This window comes from Schistocerca piceifrons, chromosome 3 (genome assembly GCF_021461385.2).
Source record: "Schistocerca piceifrons isolate TAMUIC-IGC-003096 chromosome 3, iqSchPice1.1, whole genome shotgun sequence".
Classification (NCBI taxonomy): Eukaryota; Metazoa; Arthropoda; class Insecta; order Orthoptera; family Acrididae; genus Schistocerca; species Schistocerca piceifrons.
In genome coordinates, this window is record NC_060140.1 from 824,759,835 (window position 1) to 824,782,248 (window position 22,414).

At 41.7% G+C, this 22,414-nt stretch overlaps 1 protein-coding gene across 1 annotated transcript in view; it reads left to right on the forward strand.

The window, feature by feature from the left end:
• LOC124789566 (ribosomal RNA processing protein 1 homolog) overlaps positions 1-22,414 on the forward strand; it is a 52,815-nt gene that overhangs the window by 16,156 nt on the left and 14,245 nt on the right. The window contains exon 4 of the mRNA XM_047256969.1: positions 8,683-9,036. Coding sequence (XP_047112925.1) covers positions 8,683-9,036 — 354 coding nt within the window. The remainder of the gene's footprint in view (positions 1-8,682; positions 9,037-22,414) is intronic.

Here is a 22,414-nt window from a genome sequence, read left to right on the forward strand (position 1 = left end):
TTCAGTCCACCTATTTTTCAACATTCTTCTGTAGCAGCACATTATACACTTCGACGCTCTTCTTTTCCAGTGTTCCCGCAGTCCATGATTTAACCATACAATGACATGCCCCAAACATACATTCTCAGAAATTTCTTCTTCTTGAAATACTAGTAAATGTGTCTTCAGCAGCAGTGGCTGTGCTGATCTGCTTTTTATATCCTTGCTTTGTCCATCATGGATAATTTTCCTTTCAAGGTAGCAGACTTTATTAACTTCCTGTACTTCGTGATCACCACTTCCGATGCTAAATTTGTCACTAATATAATTTCTGCTACTCCTGTTGAGTTTCATCTTTCTTCGTTGTACTCTCAATCCCTATTCTGTGTTCATTAGCTTGTTCATTCCGTTTAACAGATTTTGTAATTCTTCATCATTTCCACTAAGAACAGCAGTATTATCAATGAATATTGTTTCATGCTGAACTTTTTGCTCACTCCAAAATCTATCTTGTATTTCTTTCATTGCTTCTGAGATATGCAGATTGAGCAATATAGGTGAAATGTTGGATCTCTATTTTATGCCCTTCTTAATCTATTTAATTCTCGGGCTTCCATCCTCATTGTTACCTCTTATTTCTTGTACATCATTCCCAATAGCTTACAACTATTTCTCTGAGAATTTCGAACATCTTGCACCATACAATTACAGTTTTGTTAGCGGTAGGCATTGTAAGACATCCTGTGAAACATTAGTAATGCCTCCTCTGAAAACTACCTAGAACAGATAGTTCTGAACCCTACTCATAATGGAAGTATATTGGATCATATGGCAACAAATAGACCTGACCTATTTAAGACTGTCCACATTGAAAACTGGCATCAGTGATTGTGACAGTAATCATGTGCAGTAATCATGATGCGGTTGTGGCAACAATGATTACCAAAGTAGAAAAGACGACTAAAGCAAGCCGAAAGATATCTACATCTACATCCATACTCCGCAAGCCACCTGACGGTGTGTGGCAGAGGGTACCCTGAGTACCTCTATCGGTTCTCTCTTCTATTCCAGTCTCGTATTGTTCGTGGAAAGAAGGATTGTCGGTATGCTTCTGTGTGGGCTCTAATCTCTGATTTTATCCTCATGGTCTCTTCGTGAGATATACGTGGGAGGGAGCAATATACTGCTTGACTCTTCGGTGAAGGTATGTTCCTGAAACTTTAACAAAAGCCCGTACCGAGCTACTGAGCGTCTCTCCTGCAGAGTCTTCCACTGGAGTTTATCTATCATTTCCGTAACGCTTTCGCGATTACTAAATGATCCTCTAACGAAGCGCGCTGCTCTCCGTTGGATCTTCTCTATCTCTTCTATCAACCCTATCTGGTACGGATCCCACACTGCTGAGCAGTATTCAAGCAGTGGGCGAACAAGCGTACTGTAACCTATTTCCTTTGTTTTCGGATTGCATTTCCTTAGGATTCTTCCAATGAATCTCAGTCTGGCATCTACTTTACCGAAGATCAACTTTATATGATCATTCCATTTTAAATCACTCCTAATGCGTACTCCCAGATGATTTATGGAATTAACTGCTTCCAGTTACTGACCTGCTATTTTGTAGCTAAATGATAAGGGATCTATCTTTCTATGTATTCGCAGCACATTACACTTGTCTACATTGAGATTCAATGCCATTCCCTGCACCATGCGTCAATTCGCTGCAGATCCTCCTGCATTTCAGTACAATTTTCCATTGTTACAACCTCTCGATACACCACAGCATCATCCACAAAAAGCCTCAGTGAACTTCCGATGTCATCCACAAGGTAATTTATGTATATTGTGAATAGCAACGGTCCTATGACACTCCCCTGCGGCACACCTGAAATCACTCTTACTTCGGAAGACTTCTCTCCGTTGAGAATGACATGCTGCATTCTGTTACCTAGGAACTCTTCGATCCAATCACACAATTGGTCTGATAGACCATATGCTCTTACTTTGTTCATTAAACGACTGTGGGGAACTGTATCGAATGCCTTGCGGAAGTCAAGAAACATGGCATCTACCTGTGAACCCGAACGACTGTGGGGAACTGTATCGAATGCCTTGCGGAAGTCAAGAAACATGGATCTACCTGTGAACCCGTATCTGTGGCCCTCTGAGTCTCGTGGACGAACAGCGCGAGCTGGGTTTCACATGATCGTCTTTTTCGAAACCCATGCTGATTCCTACAAAGTAGATTTCTAGTCTCCAGAAAAGTCATTATACACGAACATAATACATGTTCCAAATTCTACAACTGATCGACGTTAGAGGTATAGGTCTATAGTTCTGCACATCTGTTCGACGTCCCTTCTTGAAAACTGGGATGACCTGTGCCCTTTTCCAATCCTTTGGAACGCTACCCTCTTCTAGAGACCTACGGTACACCGCTGCAAGAATGGGGCACGTTCCTTCGCTTACTCTGTGTAAAATCGAACTGCGGAGTTTCCTCTTTTGAGCGATTTTAATTGTTTCTCTATCCCTCTGTCGTCTATTTCGATATCTACCATTTTTTCATCTGTGCGACAATCTAGAGAAGGAACTACAGTGCAGTCTTCCTCTGTGAAACAGCTTTGGAAAAAGACATTTAGTATTTCGGCCTTTAGTCTGTCATCCTCTGTTTCAGTACCATTTTGGTCACAGAGTGTCTGGACATTATGTTTTGATCCACCTACCACTTTGACATAAGACCTAAATTTCTTAGGAATTTCTTAGTATTTTCTGCCAAGTCAGTACATAGAACTTTACTTTCGAATTCATTGAACGCCTCTCGCGTAGCCCTCCTGACACTACATTTCGCTTCGCGTAATTTTTGTTTGTCTGCAAGGCTTTGGCTATGTTTATGTTTGCTGTGAAGTTCCCTTTGCTTCCGCAGCAGTTTTCTAACTCGGTTGTTGTACCACGGTGGCTCTTTTCCATCTCTTACGGTCTTGCTTGGCACATACTCATCTAACGCATATTGTACGATGGTTTTGAACTTTGTCCACTGATCCTCAACACTATCTGTACTTGAGACAAAACTTTTGTGCTGAGCCGTCAGGTACTCTGTAATCTGCTTTTTGTCACTTTTGCTAAACAGAAAAATCTTCCTACCATTTCTACTATTTCTATTTACAGCTGAAATCATTGACTCAGTAACCGCTTTATGATCGCTGATTCCCTGTTCTGCGTTAACTGTTTCAAATAGTTCGGGTCTGTTTGTCACCAGAAGGTCTAATATCTTATCGCCACGAGTTGGTTCTCTGTTTAACTGCTCAAGGTAGTTTTCAGGTAAAGCACTTAAAAAAATTTCGCTGTATTCTTTGTCCCTGCCACCTGTTATGAACGTTTGAGTCTCCTAGTCTATATCCGGCAAATTAAAATCTCCACCCAGAACTATAACATAGTGGGGAAATCTACTCGAAATATTTTCCAAATTATCCTTCAGGTGCTCAGCCACAACAGCTGCTTAGCCAGGAGGTCTATAGAGACATCCAATTACCATGTCTGGGCCTGCTTTAACCGTGACCTTCACCCAAATTGTTTCACATTTCGGATCTCTGTCAATTTCCTTCGATACTATTGCACCTCTAATCACTATAAACACACCTCCCCCTTCACTGTCCAGCCTGTCTCTGCGATATACATTCCAATCTGAGTTTAGGATTTCATTACTGTTTACGTCTGGTTTCAGCCAACTTTCTGTCCCTAGTACTATATGGGCGTGGTGACCGTTTATTAAAGAGAGCAGTTCTGGGACCTTTCTATAGACGCTCCTGCAGTTTACCATTAGCACATTAATATTGTTATTCCCTGTTACATTTTGCCTACTCCTACCTTGCCGCGTCTCAGGAGGCGTCTTGTCGGGCCTAGAGAGGGAATTCTCTAACCTAAAAAAACCGCCATGTGCACTCCACACGTACTCCGCTACCCTTGTAGCTACTCTCACAATTAAAGCTTTCGGCCATTAAGGCCTTCGTCAACAGTAGACACACATGCACACACATACACACACACACACACACACACACACACACACACACACACACACACACACACACACGTGCAAACGCAACTCACACACACGACTGCAGTCTCAGGCAACTGAAACCACACTGTGAGCAGCAGCAGCACCAGTGCATAATGGGAGTGGCGACTGGGTGAGGGTAAGGAGGCGGCTCAGTTGGGGAGGGGGAGGAATAGTATGGTGGGGGTGGCGGACAGTGAAGTGCTGCAGGTTAGACGGTGGGCAGGGGAGAGGTGGGGAGGGAGGGGCGCAGGAGGTAGTGGAAGAGTAGAGAAATAAAAAGACTGGGTATGGTGGAATGACGGCTGTGTAGTGCTGGAATGGGAACAGGGAAGGGGCTGGATGGGTGAGGACAGTGACTAACGAAGGTTGAGGCCAAGAGGGTTACAGGAACGTAGGATGTATTGCAGGGAAAGTTCCCACCTGCGCTATTCAGAAAAGAGGGACTGGTTCATCACTGCAGATGTGACGACCATGGGTGGCTATTCTGTACGGAAGGGAATTCTTGGTATGGAACAGGTAGCAGTTGTCAAAGTGGATGTATTGTGGGTGGTTAGTGGTTTGCAGAGTATTGATGTCGACATAGATACAGTGTAGACTTTCATGGCCACTATTTGCAATCTTGGTGAGTTTATTTGTATGGTCCTTAAACCATAGTTTAGGTATGTTTGTGTGCTTAATGTTTTGTCTCCAGAAGGACACAAAAGCAATTATCATCTGGGCAACACAGATAAATTGGCAATACCAGTTGATGCACTGGGACCAAGGAACCACTAAATTTTATTTTCTGTTGCTGGAGCTTTACCAAGGTCTATTCATTATAATGCTAGGAAGTATAGAGAAGGTATAGAAATTCAAAAACACAAAATGCCTTCAACATAAAAGCAGGACTGAAATTAGACAAGTTGTCATCCGTAGTCCTAAATAAACCAAACAGACCAACTCTTTAGCAGAATAAGTTCTATATCGCACATTGGTGCGAATCTGCATTCTTAAGCAGTGGCATGGTTTCATATAGATGGTTTGACTTTGAGCTTCTTTGTGTTAGTACACCATCTAACAAACTCTTTATAATCTCTGAGGTTGTCTCCAGCATTAGCTGTTGTTGGGCACCGAAACGTGCCTTAGACCACATCCTAATGCCCATCCGACTAAAATCACAAATAACATCTAGCACATTTTAAACTGTCAAACGCTTCTCTAGGTCAACAAATCCTATGAAAGCGTCTTAATTTATCTTAAGTATTGTTTCCATTATCATGTGCAATATCCAAACTGCCTCACTGATTCAAACCAGTTTTCATCTTACAGATCCTTAGTTTTATTTCCCATTTTCTGTATATTATTCTTGTCAATAACTTTGGTGCAAGAGCTGTTAAGCTGATTGTGAGATAGATCTTGCTCTTGCTATTTTTGGGATTGTGTGACTGATACTTTTCCAAAAGTCTGGTGGTATATCTCCATGCTCATATATTATATACATCAACATGAATAGTCACATGGTTGTCAGTCCCCAAAAATTTTAGACCTATGTCTTCCAAATCCACTCCCATTTCTTGTGCCAACATGTGACTAGACAGTTCCTCCCCCTTGTAGAGGCCCTCAAGTTTCTCATTACACATATCTGCTCTCTCTCTTCTGCTTTTAACTGAAGAATTCCTATTGCACTTCTGATGTTGACACCCTTCCTATTAATTTAATCTGTGCTGATGACGTCTTTTTCAGTTTTCTTCACATTTTTTGGAGCTGTTTCACGTCTCTTCCTTAAATTTCCTGTTTATTTTGTTCGTAAGTTACTTATATTTGTGTATTCCTGTCTTTTGTGAACATTTCTGCACTTCTTACTTTTGCTGTTGAAGTGAAGTACTTTATCTATTACCCAAGGTTTCTTCATAGTTACCTTCCTCATACCTATACTTTTTGTTCCAAGGTCTCTGATTGCACCGGTAAGAGATGTCCATTCCATTTTAACTAAATTGTATAGTGTGATTATTCCTTACACATTATCTACTGCCTTAAAGAACTTCAAATTGACTTGTTCATTCTTCTACTTCTTTACACATTGATACTTTGTGACAACTCTCTTAAATTTCAGTTTACTCTGGCAGTCCAAGACCAATGTGTTTTCATATTTAGCATACAACTGATAGCCTATTTTCACCACTGGACCCAAAGATTATTTCTTGGGACATGTACATTCTTGTTTTTCCATGATAATTAACACCATGCTGAAATTTCCCCCATTCAGAAGAATCATTGCCTCATAATTACAGTAGGTTCTTTAGCAAGATGTTGCCAAGATTCAATGACGACCAACTGGCAAAGTGTGCGAAAGCCCCAGAAAAAAAATTATTTTGCCCTAAACAATCTACTTTTATTATTTTGATTGTTGTCGGCATTACTTAAGTTTAAAAAAAAGTGACTGACAGCATTTATTTATCACATATAGAACTGTTCCAATTCTAAACAGCTTGACTTTCCTTTAACAGGAGTATACTTAATGGTGTTTCTGTCTGTAGGCCCATATAACCTGCAATGTTATCTTACAAATAACAGCAGATAAACAGCCGCATTCATTTTGTCAGTCCAAATGATGACTATTGTGTTTCCCACCTTATATGTAGTTCAAACAAAAGTTAATGTAACATATGATAGTCATTCCATAAGTCATGGTAACTATGGTATATCTTGTGATAATACAACTACATGAGAATTCCATGATGTGCATTGAAGCGGTATGACAGTATGTATGTGAATGCCAACACAAAATAGGGTTCCAGTTCAGGAAGTCTTGATAAAGGTTGAAATGAAACACACGCATTGGAATGCTGTGTAAATTTATTCTGCACAAGTACAAGTGGAACAAAAATGAATGAAAATTAACTACTGTGCTTCAAGATAGTCCCCCAGTGCATATACAAACATTGTTGCCTGTGTTGGATGCCATTGGCATTCCCATCAGTGTGTTGCCAAAATTCATTGAGAACATTTGTCCTGTTGCAAAGTGCGTCCCATGCAATGGTTTCCTCAGTTGTGGAATGAGGTCAAAGTCGCATGGACTGAGGTCTGATGAGTAGAGAGGGTGTGGGAGGACCATCTTGTAACACGGCCAACCTCACAATAAATGTCTCAGGTGATGATACTGAGCCATATTCACATGTGGTCGCAATGTGTTGGCTGATTTCAGTAATATTTTACGTGAGCTTTCAAATGTATTTATTGTGCTTACAGTGATGCCATACTTCTGTGCGATATACCATAGTTGCCATGACTTATGAAATGATCCATGTATATCCTCGTCAGTCATTTAAGATTCAGTGCCAGATAAAGGCCTCCTCTAGACTTTTCCATATATTGTGATCTTCAACTACACACAGCCATGTTTCTCTTTCCATTAGATTATCTTGGTGTTTTAGAGTCTTTCTGCATTTAGCAAAGAACTTCCTTTGTCCAGCTATTATCCAGTTGCCCACAGTGGGGTGCACATAAGAAGGGAGCAGCACAATGCATTCGGAGTGGACAAGACAGAGAATACTTTGTGATGTCACCAGTGTCCTCTTTGTCTCTACCTCGCAACTCATGCTCCAGCCATTGCCTACCTTGGTAACTGGCAACGCAAGAGTGAGCATTACACCAGGTCACAGTTTCTGCTTCTGACTCTGCCTAACAGAATTTATGTACTCAGAGAACTGTCACTGTTGCTTCTTAATGTAATACTTATCCTGTTTCCTTTATGACACCCATAATGAACACTGTAGTTGCTAAGTAACATCACAACACCTGGACTAAAACAAAAATCAATGCTCAATGTCCTACATTCACACCGATGTATCTGCTATAGGCATACACACCAGAATGACACTATTGGCTGGAGTGTCATGTGATGCACTGCTCCTTGCCACTGAGCGTTGCCCACGACCCGTCATCTTACGGCCAAGTGAGGTAGCACAGTGGTTAGCCCACTGGACTCACATTCGGGAGGATGATGGTTCAAACCCGCCTGGCCATCCAGATTTGGATTTTCCTTTATTTCCCTAAATCGCTTAAGTCAAATGCCAGGATGGTTTCTTCGAAAGGGCACAATGATTTCCTTTTACCCCCTTCTGTAATCAGAGCTTGTGCTCCGTCTCTAATGACCTGATTGTCGATGGGATGTTGAACACTAATCTCCTCCTCCTGCGTCGTCTTATGTGCATACCACTATAAATACATGTACTGTTCACCTTTATCTCATTTTTATTAGACAGTAGTCCATGTCTCTCCGGCATAAGACAAACAGGTAGTATGCATTAATTTTTTTAAGCTTTCCATTTCACACACATTGGAAGCTTAGTTTTAAAAACTCTTGTTTAGTTTACAGGAAGAACTCTTTTACTCTGACATTTATTTATTCCCCAGGCCACCAACTCATTAGCTTTAACAGCCTTAAATACCAAAACTCCACTACTGACTCCGTGACTTCATTGTTAAATTACACTGTTTTCTTTTCAGTGTGTTGGTTATACACTATTTTAGTTCTATTGCCAGGTCCACTTTTTATATATTTCTGTTGATAGTGGTTTCTGAGGTATGTGGTCTGAATATTTATTTACTTGTTTTATAGCTTTATGCTAATGAAATAAAAGTAATGAATTCTTCTGAAATTGTTTCAGCTTGTTCGTCGATGCGTACGTCAACTGTTTGCATACTGCTCGTCACACTCATGGCCCAGTGAAACTTATGAAGGTATTTCTGGCTTGTTGGAACGGGGCATCACATCGTCTGCTGAGTCATCCCCATCGCTGGGTTTGTTATTTCATATGGCTGACATAATACTCGAAGAACTGGCAAAAGTGGAAAGCCCTGAAAAGGGCCTTCATGCTGTTCTCTTGCCCTTTGCTGCATTAATTGCTTGCAGTAAAGATGGACGGATTCGGCAGCATGTTTCAGAAAGGGTGTTTCATCACTTGATCCAGCAGTCTCCACTTGGTATTGAATTTCAAGAAAAATTTGAAGCCTGGAAACAGGTTTGTTAAATCTTTATCATGATTTACTACCAACTGTGTGTGTGTGTGTGTGTGTGTGTGTGTGTGTGTGTGTGTGTGATTTGAAGCAGCTGCAACATTATGGCCCAGCAATTTTGAAAACCAGCAGATTTTCAGTGGCAATATTTTTTTTAAAAAAAGAAAAAAGAACATTGCTCAGAATTTGACTTGGATTCATACAATATTGTTCATTATAAATTCTCAGTGTGATTGTTTCAAAGATGATGGTAAAATCCTATTGGTGCATCTTTTACACTTTTTTCCTAATGACATTTCCATCAACATGATATGAAACTAAAATTCTCAATATGCAGCATTTTGCACTTTCGGAACTTGTCATAAAATGTAGTTGAAGACAATGATATATTTTATGGAAGTTATTGAAGTGCTGAAGTGTTTGCTCAATTTAGTTCCAGGCCTCAATGATAAAACAGTTAATTCCTCAACAAGTTATGAGAATAAAAATTACAGTTGCAGTCATGTAAATAAGGATTTTTGCCATGTAGATGAGGGACTAAATAAAGGTACTAAGTCATCAATGAAACTCTCGCTATCTTGAGTGGGTCAGCAGAGTTTTACAGGTCATGATAAAATTACTGCTTGTTTGTACGAGACAAATTGAAAGTGTTTGCTGGACTTGGAAAAAGCCTTTTGTGGACGATGCACTATCAAGCTATTGAGTGTGCCTCTAGCACCAATACAGTATTTGTTGTGGGTTTGTCCCCTCTCTTTCCAATCTCTTCAAAGGTTCTCCCAAAATACTGTAAGATTAAAACCTGTGAAACACATACACAGGATATAGTATGGGGTTAGGCGTATCGACATTTTCAGGGTTGTTGCTGAGAATGAATGCTTTTAACATATGCATATTTGCTAGTTTCACAGCATTGTGGGAAAGCCTCTGCAGTATTTAAAAGGAAAGGAGAGGAACCTATGAGAAACTGGTGCTCAGAGTTGGTGTATGAGGTGTTCTTGCACTAGGTAATCATTAGCACATTACTCTAAAAAGGCAGAGATCTGAGAGCTAATCCCAATCTGGCTCTCATTTAAAAACTTGTCATGAATCAATGCAGCATCTTCTTTGCATAGAATGATAATTCACTACCAGAAAGTGTTGCTTGTTTAAATACGGGATACTTGGTCATCTTTACTGAATTACATCACCTTGCAGTGTTTAACAATTATAATAGTCAGTGCAAGAAGATCCCTGACAGCTACACACTGCAACTGTCAGGAACAATTTATGCCAATCCCCCTGTGGGTCCGAAGGTTAGAATAGGCTTAAGGTATCCCTGCCTGGCGTAGGTGGTGACTAAAAGGAGTCTGTCACTTTTCAGCCCTATAAGGTCAGGTCCCATTTTTTTGTTTGACCTGCCACTTTTCAAATTCTACAGAAGTAGGGCCATATGAGAAAGGACGCCTTACGTGGGGCATGAGTTATCAATTTAGATTCAATCTCCTGAACCTCTTGTCATCACTTAGCGTCTCCACCTGCAATTCAACTATTTAGGCAAGGACACTTCCGGGGTATGTCATCTTCTTCCGTTGTCTCCTGTCCTCTTTTGCCCCATGACAGTATTGGATTTCTCTGCGCCCAATGTTCAGCACAGTAGCCAGTCTGTTGTGGTGGGGCCATCATGTACCCATTTGGTGGTTGGCCCCCTGACAACACAGGGATTGCACTGCTGATGCCTGAGCTGTAAACTCCCCACGTATGCCAAGGAGTAGATGCCTGTCTTCCTGGAGCATCAGTACTCCCAGCAACGGTCATCATGCTGTGGCTGGGTGGCACCCGTGGGGAGAGCCTGTGATCCGAGTGGGTGGCATCAGGGTGGATGACCCGCATTGAAGTGGACTAAGTCATCTCTTGCTGGTGACTGTACGGTGCCAGCAGTCTCTAAGAAGAGCAAGATTGAGTTCAATGCTGAGAGATATGACCCTAAATCGTTTCCCTCCCTCGCTGCACCATGGTAAGAACGTAGGGCTACAGAAAGAAGAGAGGCATATTCACTTCGGTGTGGGGACTCCTTTCTACTTATGAAGCCTCAATCTTTTGTTGAACACCTTGAGGATAAGTTTGGGGAAGTGACAGCACTGTCAAGATTAGAAGCGGTGCAGTCTTGATTCAGACAGCATCCCCAGCCCAGTCCCGGTCGTTACTCGCTTGTGACTGGCTGGGTGATATTCCCGTTTCCGTCACTTCCCATAAAAGCCTCAACATGGTCCGGGGGATTATTTTCCATCGCGACTTCCTCTTTCAGTCTGATGAAGAGCTCGGTGCCAATCTAGAACAGTGGGGTGTTCATTTCATTCGTCGCGTTTACAGGGGACCCAAAGATGACAGGGTTGCTACCGGTGCCTTCATCGTGGCCTTGAGAGTGATTCATTGCCTGAAAAGGTCAAGGTGATGGTTTACTGCTGTGACGTTAAACCATACGTCCCTCCTCCCCCTATGTGGTGCGTTAAGTGCTGGAAATTCGGGCACATATCTTCCCGCTGCACTTCCAATGCCACATGTCGAGACTGCAGACGTCCACTGCATACAGATACTCCCTGTGCGCCTCCTCCCACGTGTATCAACTGCAGAAAGCAGCACTCCCCCTGCTTGCCAGACTGCATAGTACTCCAAAAGGAGTGGAAAATTATGGAGTGCAAGACCCTGGACCGGTTGACTTACCAAGAGGCTAAACGTAAATTTGAACGATTACACCCCATTCAGTTGACATCCACATATGATGCAGCTACATTACCATCGCCATCACAAGTACCAGTCATACCACACACTGTGCCACGGACAGTGGGTCCTCTGGGCCTCCAGAATACATCTTCCCCCTTCGTGGTAGGGGGAAAATCTCCTTCCATTGCTCCAAAAGAACTTACTTTGGGAGCAAGGCCCCCCCCCCCCAAATGCAGGGGACATCGGTCCCCTCCCCTCAGTCGGAGAAGCAACAGGCTCCTCTCGTGCGGAAGGGGTCCCTTGGGACTCTCTCTCCCAAGGTCTCCACTAATGCCACAGCAGACACTCACCAGTGGCTAAAGGAGCCAAAAGCTGCTTGATGAAGAGCTTCAGTCTTTCTCCTTGCACGAAGCTACTTCAGAGAAGTCCGCCCAGCAAGCCCCTAAAGAGAAGCGAGAGGACAAGCAAACAAACAAGTTTGCCAAGAAAAAGGACCATCCGGTGGCCCCAACAGCATCACTCCCTACTAATTCCGCACCTGTGGATGAGGTGGAGATCTCAGCATCCCCTGAGGACCTGGAACTCACAAATGCCTCATCCACAATAGGAATGGATACAAATACTCACTCGGTGGCACCAGGTGACCCTGAGGCGTAACGTACCTCCTTGCACACTTCCATGCCTTCCCAGCCTCACGATAACGTCATCCTCCAGTGGAATTGCTGCAGTTTTTCCACCACCTGGCTGAGCTATTTCAACTGTTAAGCTTTACACCTGTTTTCAGCATTGCCCTCCAGGAAACCTGGTTCCTGGCAATGTGGACCCCTGCTCTTCGCAGCTATTGGGGATATTACAAGAACAGTAGTGACTATGAGAGTGTCAAGTGGAGTTGCATCTATGTCCTGAACTCAGTATGTAGTGAACCTGTGCCCCTCCAAACCCCTCTTGAAGCTGTAGCTGTCAGGATAAGGACGACCCGGGAAATAACTGTCTGCAACGTATACCTTCCTCCAGATGGTGCAGTACCCCTGAACGCATTGGCTGCCCTGATTCAACAACTCCCTAAACCTTTCCTACTTTTGGGAGATTTTAATGCTCATAACCCCTTTGCCTCTTAAATATTGGGGCCCCAAACATTTCAGTATCTTATGTCACTTATTTGGCCATTGATTTATCCCTTTGCAGCCCAGGACTTCTCCCATCTGTCCGCTGGAGAGCCCACGATGACTTGTGTGATAGTGACCACTTTCCCATCTTCCTGTCAATCCCTGAGCACCATTCACCCAGACATCTACCAGGATGGGCTTTGAACAAGGCAGACTGGGAAGCTTTCACCTCTGCTGTCACTATTGAATCTCCCCCACATGGTACCATCTATGTGGTAGTTGAGCAGGTCGCTAAAATGATCGTTTCTGCAGCGGAAAACACAATCCCTTGTTCTGTAGGGTGCCCGCGGCGAAAATCATTACATTGCTGGTCACCGGAAATCACTAAGGCCATTAAAGAGCATCGGTGAGCTCAACATTGACACAAGCAGCACCCTTCTCTAGCTTGCACATTGCCCCGATACAGCTTCTGGGCCAGATCAGATCTACAGTCAGATGATCAAACCTCTCTCATCCGACTACAAACGACATCTCCTCATCATCTTCAACCAGATCTGGTGTGATTGCATCTTTCCATCACTATGGCGGTAGGGCACCATCATTCCAGTGCTCAAAACCTGTAAAAACCCACTTCATATGGGTAGCTATTGGCCCATCAGCCTCACCAACGTTCTTTGTAAGCTCTTAGAACGTAAGGTAAGTTGATTGTTGTGTTGGATCCTGGAGTCACATGGCCTGCTGGCTCCATGCCAGAGTGGTTTCCGCCAGGGTTGCTCTACCACTGATAATCTAGTTTCCCTTGAGTCTGCCATCCGAACAGCTTTTTTCAGCCGCCAACACTTGGTTTCCATCTTTTTTTATTTACGAAAAGCTTACGACATGACCTGGCGACGTCATATCCTTGCCACATTATATGAGTAAGTTCTCTGCGGCTCGCTCCCAATTTTTATCCAAAATTTCTTATTGCTCCATACTTTCCGTGTCCAAGTTGGTGCCTCCCATAGTTCCCTCCATATCCAGGAGAATGAGGTCCCTCAGGGCTCTGTATTGAGTATGTCTCTATTTTTAGTGGCCATTAACGGTCTAGCAGCAGCTCTCAGGGTGTCCGTCTCACCTTCTGTGTATGCAGACGACTTCTGCATTTTGTACTGCTCCTCCAGTACTGGTGTTGCTGAGTGGCACCTACAGGGAGCCATCCACAAGGCGCAATCATGGGCTCTAGCGCACGGCTTCAAATTTTCAGCCATGAAGTCATATGTCATGCACTTCTGTAAGTATTGTGCCCTTCATCCGGCACCAGAACTGTACCTTAATGATTATTCACTTACTGTAGTGGAGACATATTGATTCTTAGTACTGGTTTTCGACACCCGATTGACGTGGCTTCCTCATCTTCATCAGCTAAAGCAGAAGTGCTGGCAGCACCTCAATGCCCTCTCTGAGCAACACCTACTGGGGTGCAGATTGCTCTACACTGCTGCAGCTCTACAGAGCCCTTGTTCAATCCTGCATTGACTATGGGAGTCTGGTTTATGGCTCAGCGGCGCCCTCAACATTGCGTTTACTCGACCCAGAGCACCACTGTGGTGTTCGACTGGCAACAGGAGCTTTTAGGACGAGTCCGGTGACCAGCATTGTTGTGGAGGCAGGGGAGTCCTTCCATTGAAGGTTAGGTGTGCACAACTGCTCGCCAGTTACATTGCACACATTCATAGTTCTCCTGAGGATCCAAATTACTGTCTCGTTTTTCCCATCCATGGTGGTTCATTTTCTGCATTGGAGGCCCAGGTCAGGGCTTAAAAGTGGAGTCTTTGCCTTTACCACCTATACTCGAAGTCCATTCACATACAACTCCATGGTGTACACCTAGGCCAAAGCCTCGCCTGGACCTTTCACATGGTCCAAAGGACTCAGTTAACCCAGCGGCTCTCTTTTGTCACTTCCTCTCGATTCTTGACATGTACTGGGGCCAGGAAGTGGTTTACACTGACAGCACAGTGGCTGATGATCATGTTGGCTTCGCGTATGTTCATGGAGGACATATTGAACAGCACTCCTTGCCAGATGGCTGCAGTGTTTTCACTGCAGGGCTGGTGGCCATTTCTCATGCTCTTGAGCGCATCCACTCGTGCCTCTCTACACTGACTCCTTGAGCAGCCTACAAGCTATCAACCAGTGCTACCCCTGCCATCCTTTGGTAGCGACCATCCAGGAGTCCATCTATGCCCTGGAATGGTCCATTTGTTCCGTGGTGTTTGTGTGGACTCCAGGCCACGTCGGAATCCCAGGAAATGAACTTGCCGACAGGCTGGCCAAACAGATTACATGGAAACTGCTTCTGTAGCTCGGCATCCCTGTAACTGACCTGCGATCATTATTATGCCACAAGGTTTTTCAGCTTTGGGAGATGGAATGGCATAATCTCAGTACACACAACAAATTATGTGCTCTTAAGGGAACCATGAATGTGTGGGAGACCTCCATGCAGGCCTCTCACAGGGACTCTGGTTCTCTGCATTGACCATATGTGGCTAACACATCGCTACTTCCTCCATCGTGAGGACCCACCTAGGTGTCACTGTTGTCCACATCTTGCTGGACTGCCCACTTTTAGCGGCTCTGCAGTGGACTTTTAACCTTCCCAGCACCATACCTTCGATAATGAGCAACAATGCCTCAACAACAGATTTAGTTTTACATTTTATTTGTGTGTGTGTGGGGGGGGGGGGGTTATTCTACCATCTGAGGGTGGGCATTTGGCCTTCTCTCTGATGTCACCACCCTCCCTCCATTTGAACTCTCACACTTTCTTTGCATATGTTTGTTTTGGTAGTTGTCTTTTCCCTAGATGTGTTCATCTCAAAATGGCTCTGAGCAGTATGGGACTTAACATCTGAGGTCATCAGTCCCCTAGAACTTAGAACTACTTAAACCTAACTAACCTAAGGACATCACACACATCCATGCCCAAGGCAGGATTCGAACCTGCGACCGTAGCGGTCGCGCGGTTCCAGACTGAAGCGCCTAGAACCACTCGGCCACACCGGCCGGCTGTTCATCTCACCTTTATTATTGTGATCAGCCAGCCCAGACCGTATGCTCTATGGTTTTAATACCGTCTTCTACTTTTCCTTGTGTTGTATGTTTCCCCAGTTTTTTTGTTTGTTCCATTCGTTTTCTTTTTACGTATGGTGTTGGGTGTTTTTGTACCTTGAGCCTTGCTTGCGTCAGGAAAAAGAGACTGATGACCCTGTAGTTTGGTCCCTTTATACCCAAACCAACCAACCAACTTATGCCGAGTCAACATGTTCCACTATCACTTTTCATTTCCTTCAAATTCATTTGCAAATGGTATCTATTAAGAAAGACTGTTGTAAACTTCTGTATAAACTTTTGTTTTTCTTATTTTACTGGCCTGGTCATTTTGTAGGATTTCTATGAGGGGAACTAGTATATTTGTCACACACTGTTTAAATGTATTTGTTCTTGGAATTTTAAAATTCGACTTCTTAGTGTTGCTTAAAGCCTCTTGTGTCCACTGCTGACTCTGAGTAAGTATCTCTGTGACACACTCACACTGACTAAAAAGGCCATGATGAAATGTGCAGGTCTTCCTTCAATCTCTTCTATCTCTTGTATTAATTTTAGGCTGTTTAGTAAGTCAAGTTCTGGTCAGACACGAAGATTTTGTAAAGTATCTCTGTCATAGGTAAATACTTCCTTATAATTCTTCCATTGAATGGCTGGCAACTGTTTGAGCTACTCGTTTTGTTTGACTATTACATTTGTATCACTCTGCTTACATACTCTCAAATGTTTTATGATTTTAGTTGATTTATCATGAACGGTGTAATCAAACAATAGTGTGTCTTTGTAGTTGTATTTCATAGGTATCTACAAACACCTGTACATATGTAGATTGTTCTGGCCCTCTGAATTTGAAACCACATCCAGCAAGTAACAAGGGCCAACAATGAAAATGTCTCTCAGCCGATAACAAGACATTCTGGTTTTCCAAACAAAGCATGGAAGTAGAAATGGTTTTGAATGATATATGTGACTATAAATACCAACTATATTTTGTATCTTCTTGTGCCTGGCTTTATATCTACTACAAATGGTCTCTACTAGCCACATTATATGAAAGGAAGAGCGTACTTTCGTACCACTTTCATTTCTCCCCTTTCCTGTTCCATTCATTAATGATGTGTTAGAAGATTAACAGTTGGTAAACTTCCATATGAGCTTAGAGTTCTCCAATTTCACCCTTGTAGTCATTTTATGAGATACATGTGATGGCGCAGAAATAATGCAGGAATTTCGAACTACTATGAGTAGGTTTATTTTGGTCATTATAAAATGTATTTACACAAATGCAGCCTGTAAGTTAACCAATTTAAGAATTGCAATTATTTTTTAAAAATGATATCATAAAGAGATTGTCCTCTTTTGTGTACACACATTAAAAGTATTTCCTTAAAGTTATGCTTAACTTTTGTCAAAGTATCCTGTGAAACAGCAGAAATTTCTTCACATATTGCATCCTTTAGAATATTGAGAGTCAACAAGGTTTGCAGCCATATATTTTGTATTTCGAATGACCCCCATAAGAAATAGTCAGAAACCAACAGACGTGGCATGCCGGACAGTGGAGACCACCAAAATGTGAGATCAAATATTGAGGAAACATTTCTCGTACAACTGCCATGAATGAATTAGTCATTTGGACTGTGGCTCCATCTTCTTGGAACTACATTTCTGCCACGTTGATCCCCAAAGCCTCAAGTTGTGCCCACAAAAAATTGTGTAGTATTGTGACATAACATTCAGAATTTAATGTTGCACTCGTGCCACTGTATTCTTCAAAACAATTGCATGATTACAGGCTGTTTGAAATATCCATAATCATACCTTTATTATAAATTCCAAAAGTTGCATAACAATAGCTTACTCTTCCACAAACAGTAGCTATAACTCAGTTTTTAGACAGCACTGTTGCCCAAATACTAGTGCCTTCAGTGGAAATTTAGCATTGTTTCCACTGTCAGTGCAAGGTTTCCATTCAATTTTCTTCCTTCCCTTGCTATACAGTTTGTCTGTTACGATTCTTGTAAGTGGCAGTGTGTGTGTCGCATTGATATTAAACATACCCTGTGATAGGCAGTCATAATTATATTTTGCAAAAGAGCAGATAACAAATATCAGAATTGTTGGAAGTGTCTTCATGTACTACATTGTCATAGCTAGAGGTCTGCGCGGATAAGAAAAGTGCAATCCGCATCCACAAGGTCCTAATCCGCAACTGCATCCGCAGCAATTAATCTGCATCCGCTAGTTCCTTATCCACATCTATTTAAGTTTTGAATGAGTAATTAACAGTAATAGACAGTAGTACTTAGAATTATGGTATGTAATGGCATAGTTACTGTTAGGGTGCCATTTCTGTGACAACTTAACTAATTTTGACTTCATAAATCACAGGAAATGCTCTATACCTACTCTAAAGCAGACTATTCCAAACAGGAAAGCATTGGCGCTCCGGATCTCGTGAGATTGGAAACGCTATTTAAAAAAATAAAATTCAATTTAATAGTATTAAATGATGCAAATAAGTGTATAGAAACAATTATATTTCGCTGCTCTTGTGCCAAGGCAGCTGAAAATGACGATGGTTTTAAACTATTACTAGCACATTGGATCATTTACCGACAGTTTTTTTGTACTCACTGCTTGGATGTGTCAAATTTTGAAGCCATTCATGTCCACTGATGATTATATTATAGCTTACGTGTTCAGGCCTCGTCATTTACAGGTGAAAATATAAGTTAAACTGCCAGCAATAATTGACATTGTCTGGAAGAAATAACTCGTCTTCCGAAGAGTGACAACAAAATCAGTGGTTATAGAAATTAGGAGTTCATTTAGCTTTAGCTAAAAGTATGATTGAAATCTCGAACCTAACCTTTTGGCTGATTTATCGAATTAAGACCTAGCGATAAATGAAATGTCTGTTTCATTCTCAACTAAACAAAGTTTTTCACACTATAAAACGTCCTCAACATTGGTCTAAATTACTAAGACAAAATTTGCAGTAGATTTCGCAGTTAATACCTTCTATGTTAAAAAATAATTTTTTTCAGAGTTTAATGGTACTGCAAACGATTTCAAGATGTCTATATAAAAACCACTGTCCCATAACTTCAAATGTTAGGCACTGTTCCCTGTTAAGCAATACCGAGTTACAGTTAAAATGTTCAATTTTGTTACGAATTTCAGCCCTTATCTTTACTATCTGGCTGGTAAATTAAAAGACACATTATTATTTTGGATGATTTGAATATTTTGTAAGTTTTCAATGTGATCAGAATAATCTTTCAAGAGCTATGGCAGTCACAGCTTGTTGGTGGTCGTGAGCCATAGTTTGAAGTCCCACTTGTAATTAATTACAAGGCCCGCCGTGCCACCACTCCGGCCGGGCTGTTTCACTGTTCACAAAGAGCGACAATGCTCAGCAGCTGCAAATGTTACTGTAGTGCACGCTAAAATTTAGGTAGGCACTTATGAGATCATCATTACCTAGTTTAATGATATTGACGTGTTAGCTGTTGAATGTTCTTGTTGCGAAGAGTAAAAACTTAAAATTGAGCTCTTTAATATGAAAATTACAACAAAACAAATTGCTTGTTAAATATTTCCTTAATTACCTAATGCAACTTAAATGTTCTTGTTGGGAATAGTAAAAATACTAACAATTTGTCGCAGAAATTCTTTACTATAAATATTACAATAAAAACTCACAGGCTTCAGATTAAATATTTGCATCTTCTGCTTGCTTCTGATTCAAAATCTGTAAAAGAAAGAATCAGATGAAAAAAAAATTGTAAGTAATTCAGATAAGCCCAAAAAATACAGTGAAGTAAGAGAAGCTGTACAAGTACCTTTTACTTTGGAAGATTACTATGCAGGAACAAGATGTCATCAATCGTCTGTGGCTTCAAAGACATGCGTCGGTCCTGCTGTATTTGTCCCGCAGTAGAGAAGCTTCTCTCAGATGACGCACTGGATGCTGGAATGCAGTGCACAAAGTATGCGAGTTTGGATAGACGTTTTCACGTCCATGCCACCAAGCTATCAGGTCGATGCCTTCCGAAAATTGGACTTTATCATTCGTATATCTGAGAATTTCATCTGACGCAAAGATCTCTTGTCGATTCATCTTCTGAGGAATCTTCAAATTCATCAAAAAGTACATCAGACTTCTGTATTTTGCAGGAATTCCAGATGTTGTTTCCTCCTTATCTTTTAACTGTGGACAATTTCTCGCAACATAATTTTTCGCTTCCTTTACAACTTCATTGTTTTCGGCACTGCTAAGAAATTTTAGGTTTTTATATTTTGGATTCAAAAACATTGCAAGTTTATGGGTTACTGCTATGTCCCATTTGCTGATTAAAATAGATTTGGCTGTACTCTTTAAATCTATCAGAAATGGGCTGTCGCCATCATTTTTTTCAAGGAAGGAGAGAAGTTGTAACTTCCACAACACACATAAATAAAGCGTAGGGGTTTTGGAGGCTTCGAGATCACAAGAAGCTATTTTAAATGGTGTCAGAAAGGTTATTATATCTTCCAACATCCTCTTGTCTATAGAATCAATCAAATTATCTTGATTTTTCTCTGACAAAATTGACAGAACTTCAAACCATTGTGAATTAATAGACTCAAACATATCCAATTTACTGTTCCATCGTGTGTCTCCTTTCAATGACTTCTGAAGGTGATTCTGAAGACCAGATCTTTTAAAGAAAGTTGTGATAGCTCGACAGGAATTTATTAGTCGCTGCACGTCACTCTTCTCATCATTCATATCTCCTCGAGTCGTGTGCTCCAGCACAGTATTAAGAATGTGTGCTGAGCACGAGAGCCTCTTGTATTGGCGAAGTGCTGCCACAATATTTGGACCTCTCTCCGTAACGAACACGATGTTATTCACAGCACTGAATAAGTCGAACGACCATAGTATCTTAATTCATTCAAGTTTAATGTTTTCTCCTGTTTTTTTAATCTCACTCTAAAAATTTCTGGTGCACAACACTCGATCCTCAAGTTTCACTTCTTCATAATTAACATAATGTGCAGTCACTCCCATATAGTTTATTTTACGGTACGAATCAATTCATAAATCTACAGTTAGTGCTCCACCTATATTTCTGAATATATTCTTCACTTCTGCGGAGACAGTTTCCCGCAGACGATCGGCTGTTTCCTTCAAATTTCTGGATATGGTGGTTGGATGAGGTAGCAGTTCCTTAGCACTCACTGCACGGTACTTGGCCCCCACATCAATAAGAAACTGTGCCGTCTCGAGAAACCCAGATCCACACGCAGCTTCGAATGGTAAAATGTTTTTGCTGACGAGATTGATAAGTTTTTCTGTCACGGCTGTCTTCAAATTTGGCGGAACTTCAGGAACTTTCACGTCTCTCATGGTATTTAAATAAGTAATTATGCTACTTTGTCCAGCCTCACATGAATGTTTTAGCAAATTTGAAGTTCCACTATTGTGTCCAGTGTAGGAATATACTTTTTTACATGCAAAACAAGCCACTATATCTTTTATCTTTTCATTGCCATCAAATACGTATCCAAATTTTTTCCAGATTGGCGATTTCAATTTGTTTTCCTTCACTAATGTAAAAATCACCTTTTTTCACCTTACACGAAATTGTATCCATCGATATGGTGTTCATTTGAAGAAAGAACTCTCACTGATATTTGCTATGATGCACGTTGTCACTCGGTCACTACAAAGCGCTAACTGAAGGCAGCGGAAAATTGCAACGGGCACCTGTCTGGTAGACAGTGGGCAGGTTTGCCACCCAGAGAGCACTTCACAGGCCACACAAAAGACACGGTCATGGAAACAGATTAGGCGCAGGTCTCTTGGGTACAGCTACATCGGTCGTAGCCAGGGTCAGCCCCTGTCCTCAGCGGACAACAGACATCGGCTCTACCCGGGCCCTGCAAGATTCCAAGAATGTCAACAGACTTGAAGTTTTCAACTAACATTACAATATACGTATTGGGCAGCTGCCTTGCTCATTATCCGCAGATGACCGGATATCCATGCCGGTCGCGATTTTATCTGCCAAGTAACAAATACCACGGATATCCACATCCGCGCAGACCTCTAGTCATAGTATATACTTGAAACAAACATAGTGGTTGATGGTTTCCATAGGTAACTTAATTTATGTGATTAAATCTTGTCCTTCACCTTGCAATATCTAGACGGTTTTACATTTGGGATCTTCCTGTATTATCATCTAGAGTAAAAATTAATTAGTGTGGAAAAAGTAATTCAATTTTTAACACTATTACTGCAAGTTCGTGTATAGTATAACGCTCTATTGCAATCTAGCATTACCGTCTGGCATGATTTTTTGAAGTTTGACCATGTGCAAACCTAATAGGAAGAGGGTATCAAACAGTATTTTCTTTTCTATGGCAAGTAATAGAAAGACTAACAGACTGAGTTTTGGAGGTAGTGAAAGTAATGAAATGCATACAAATAAAA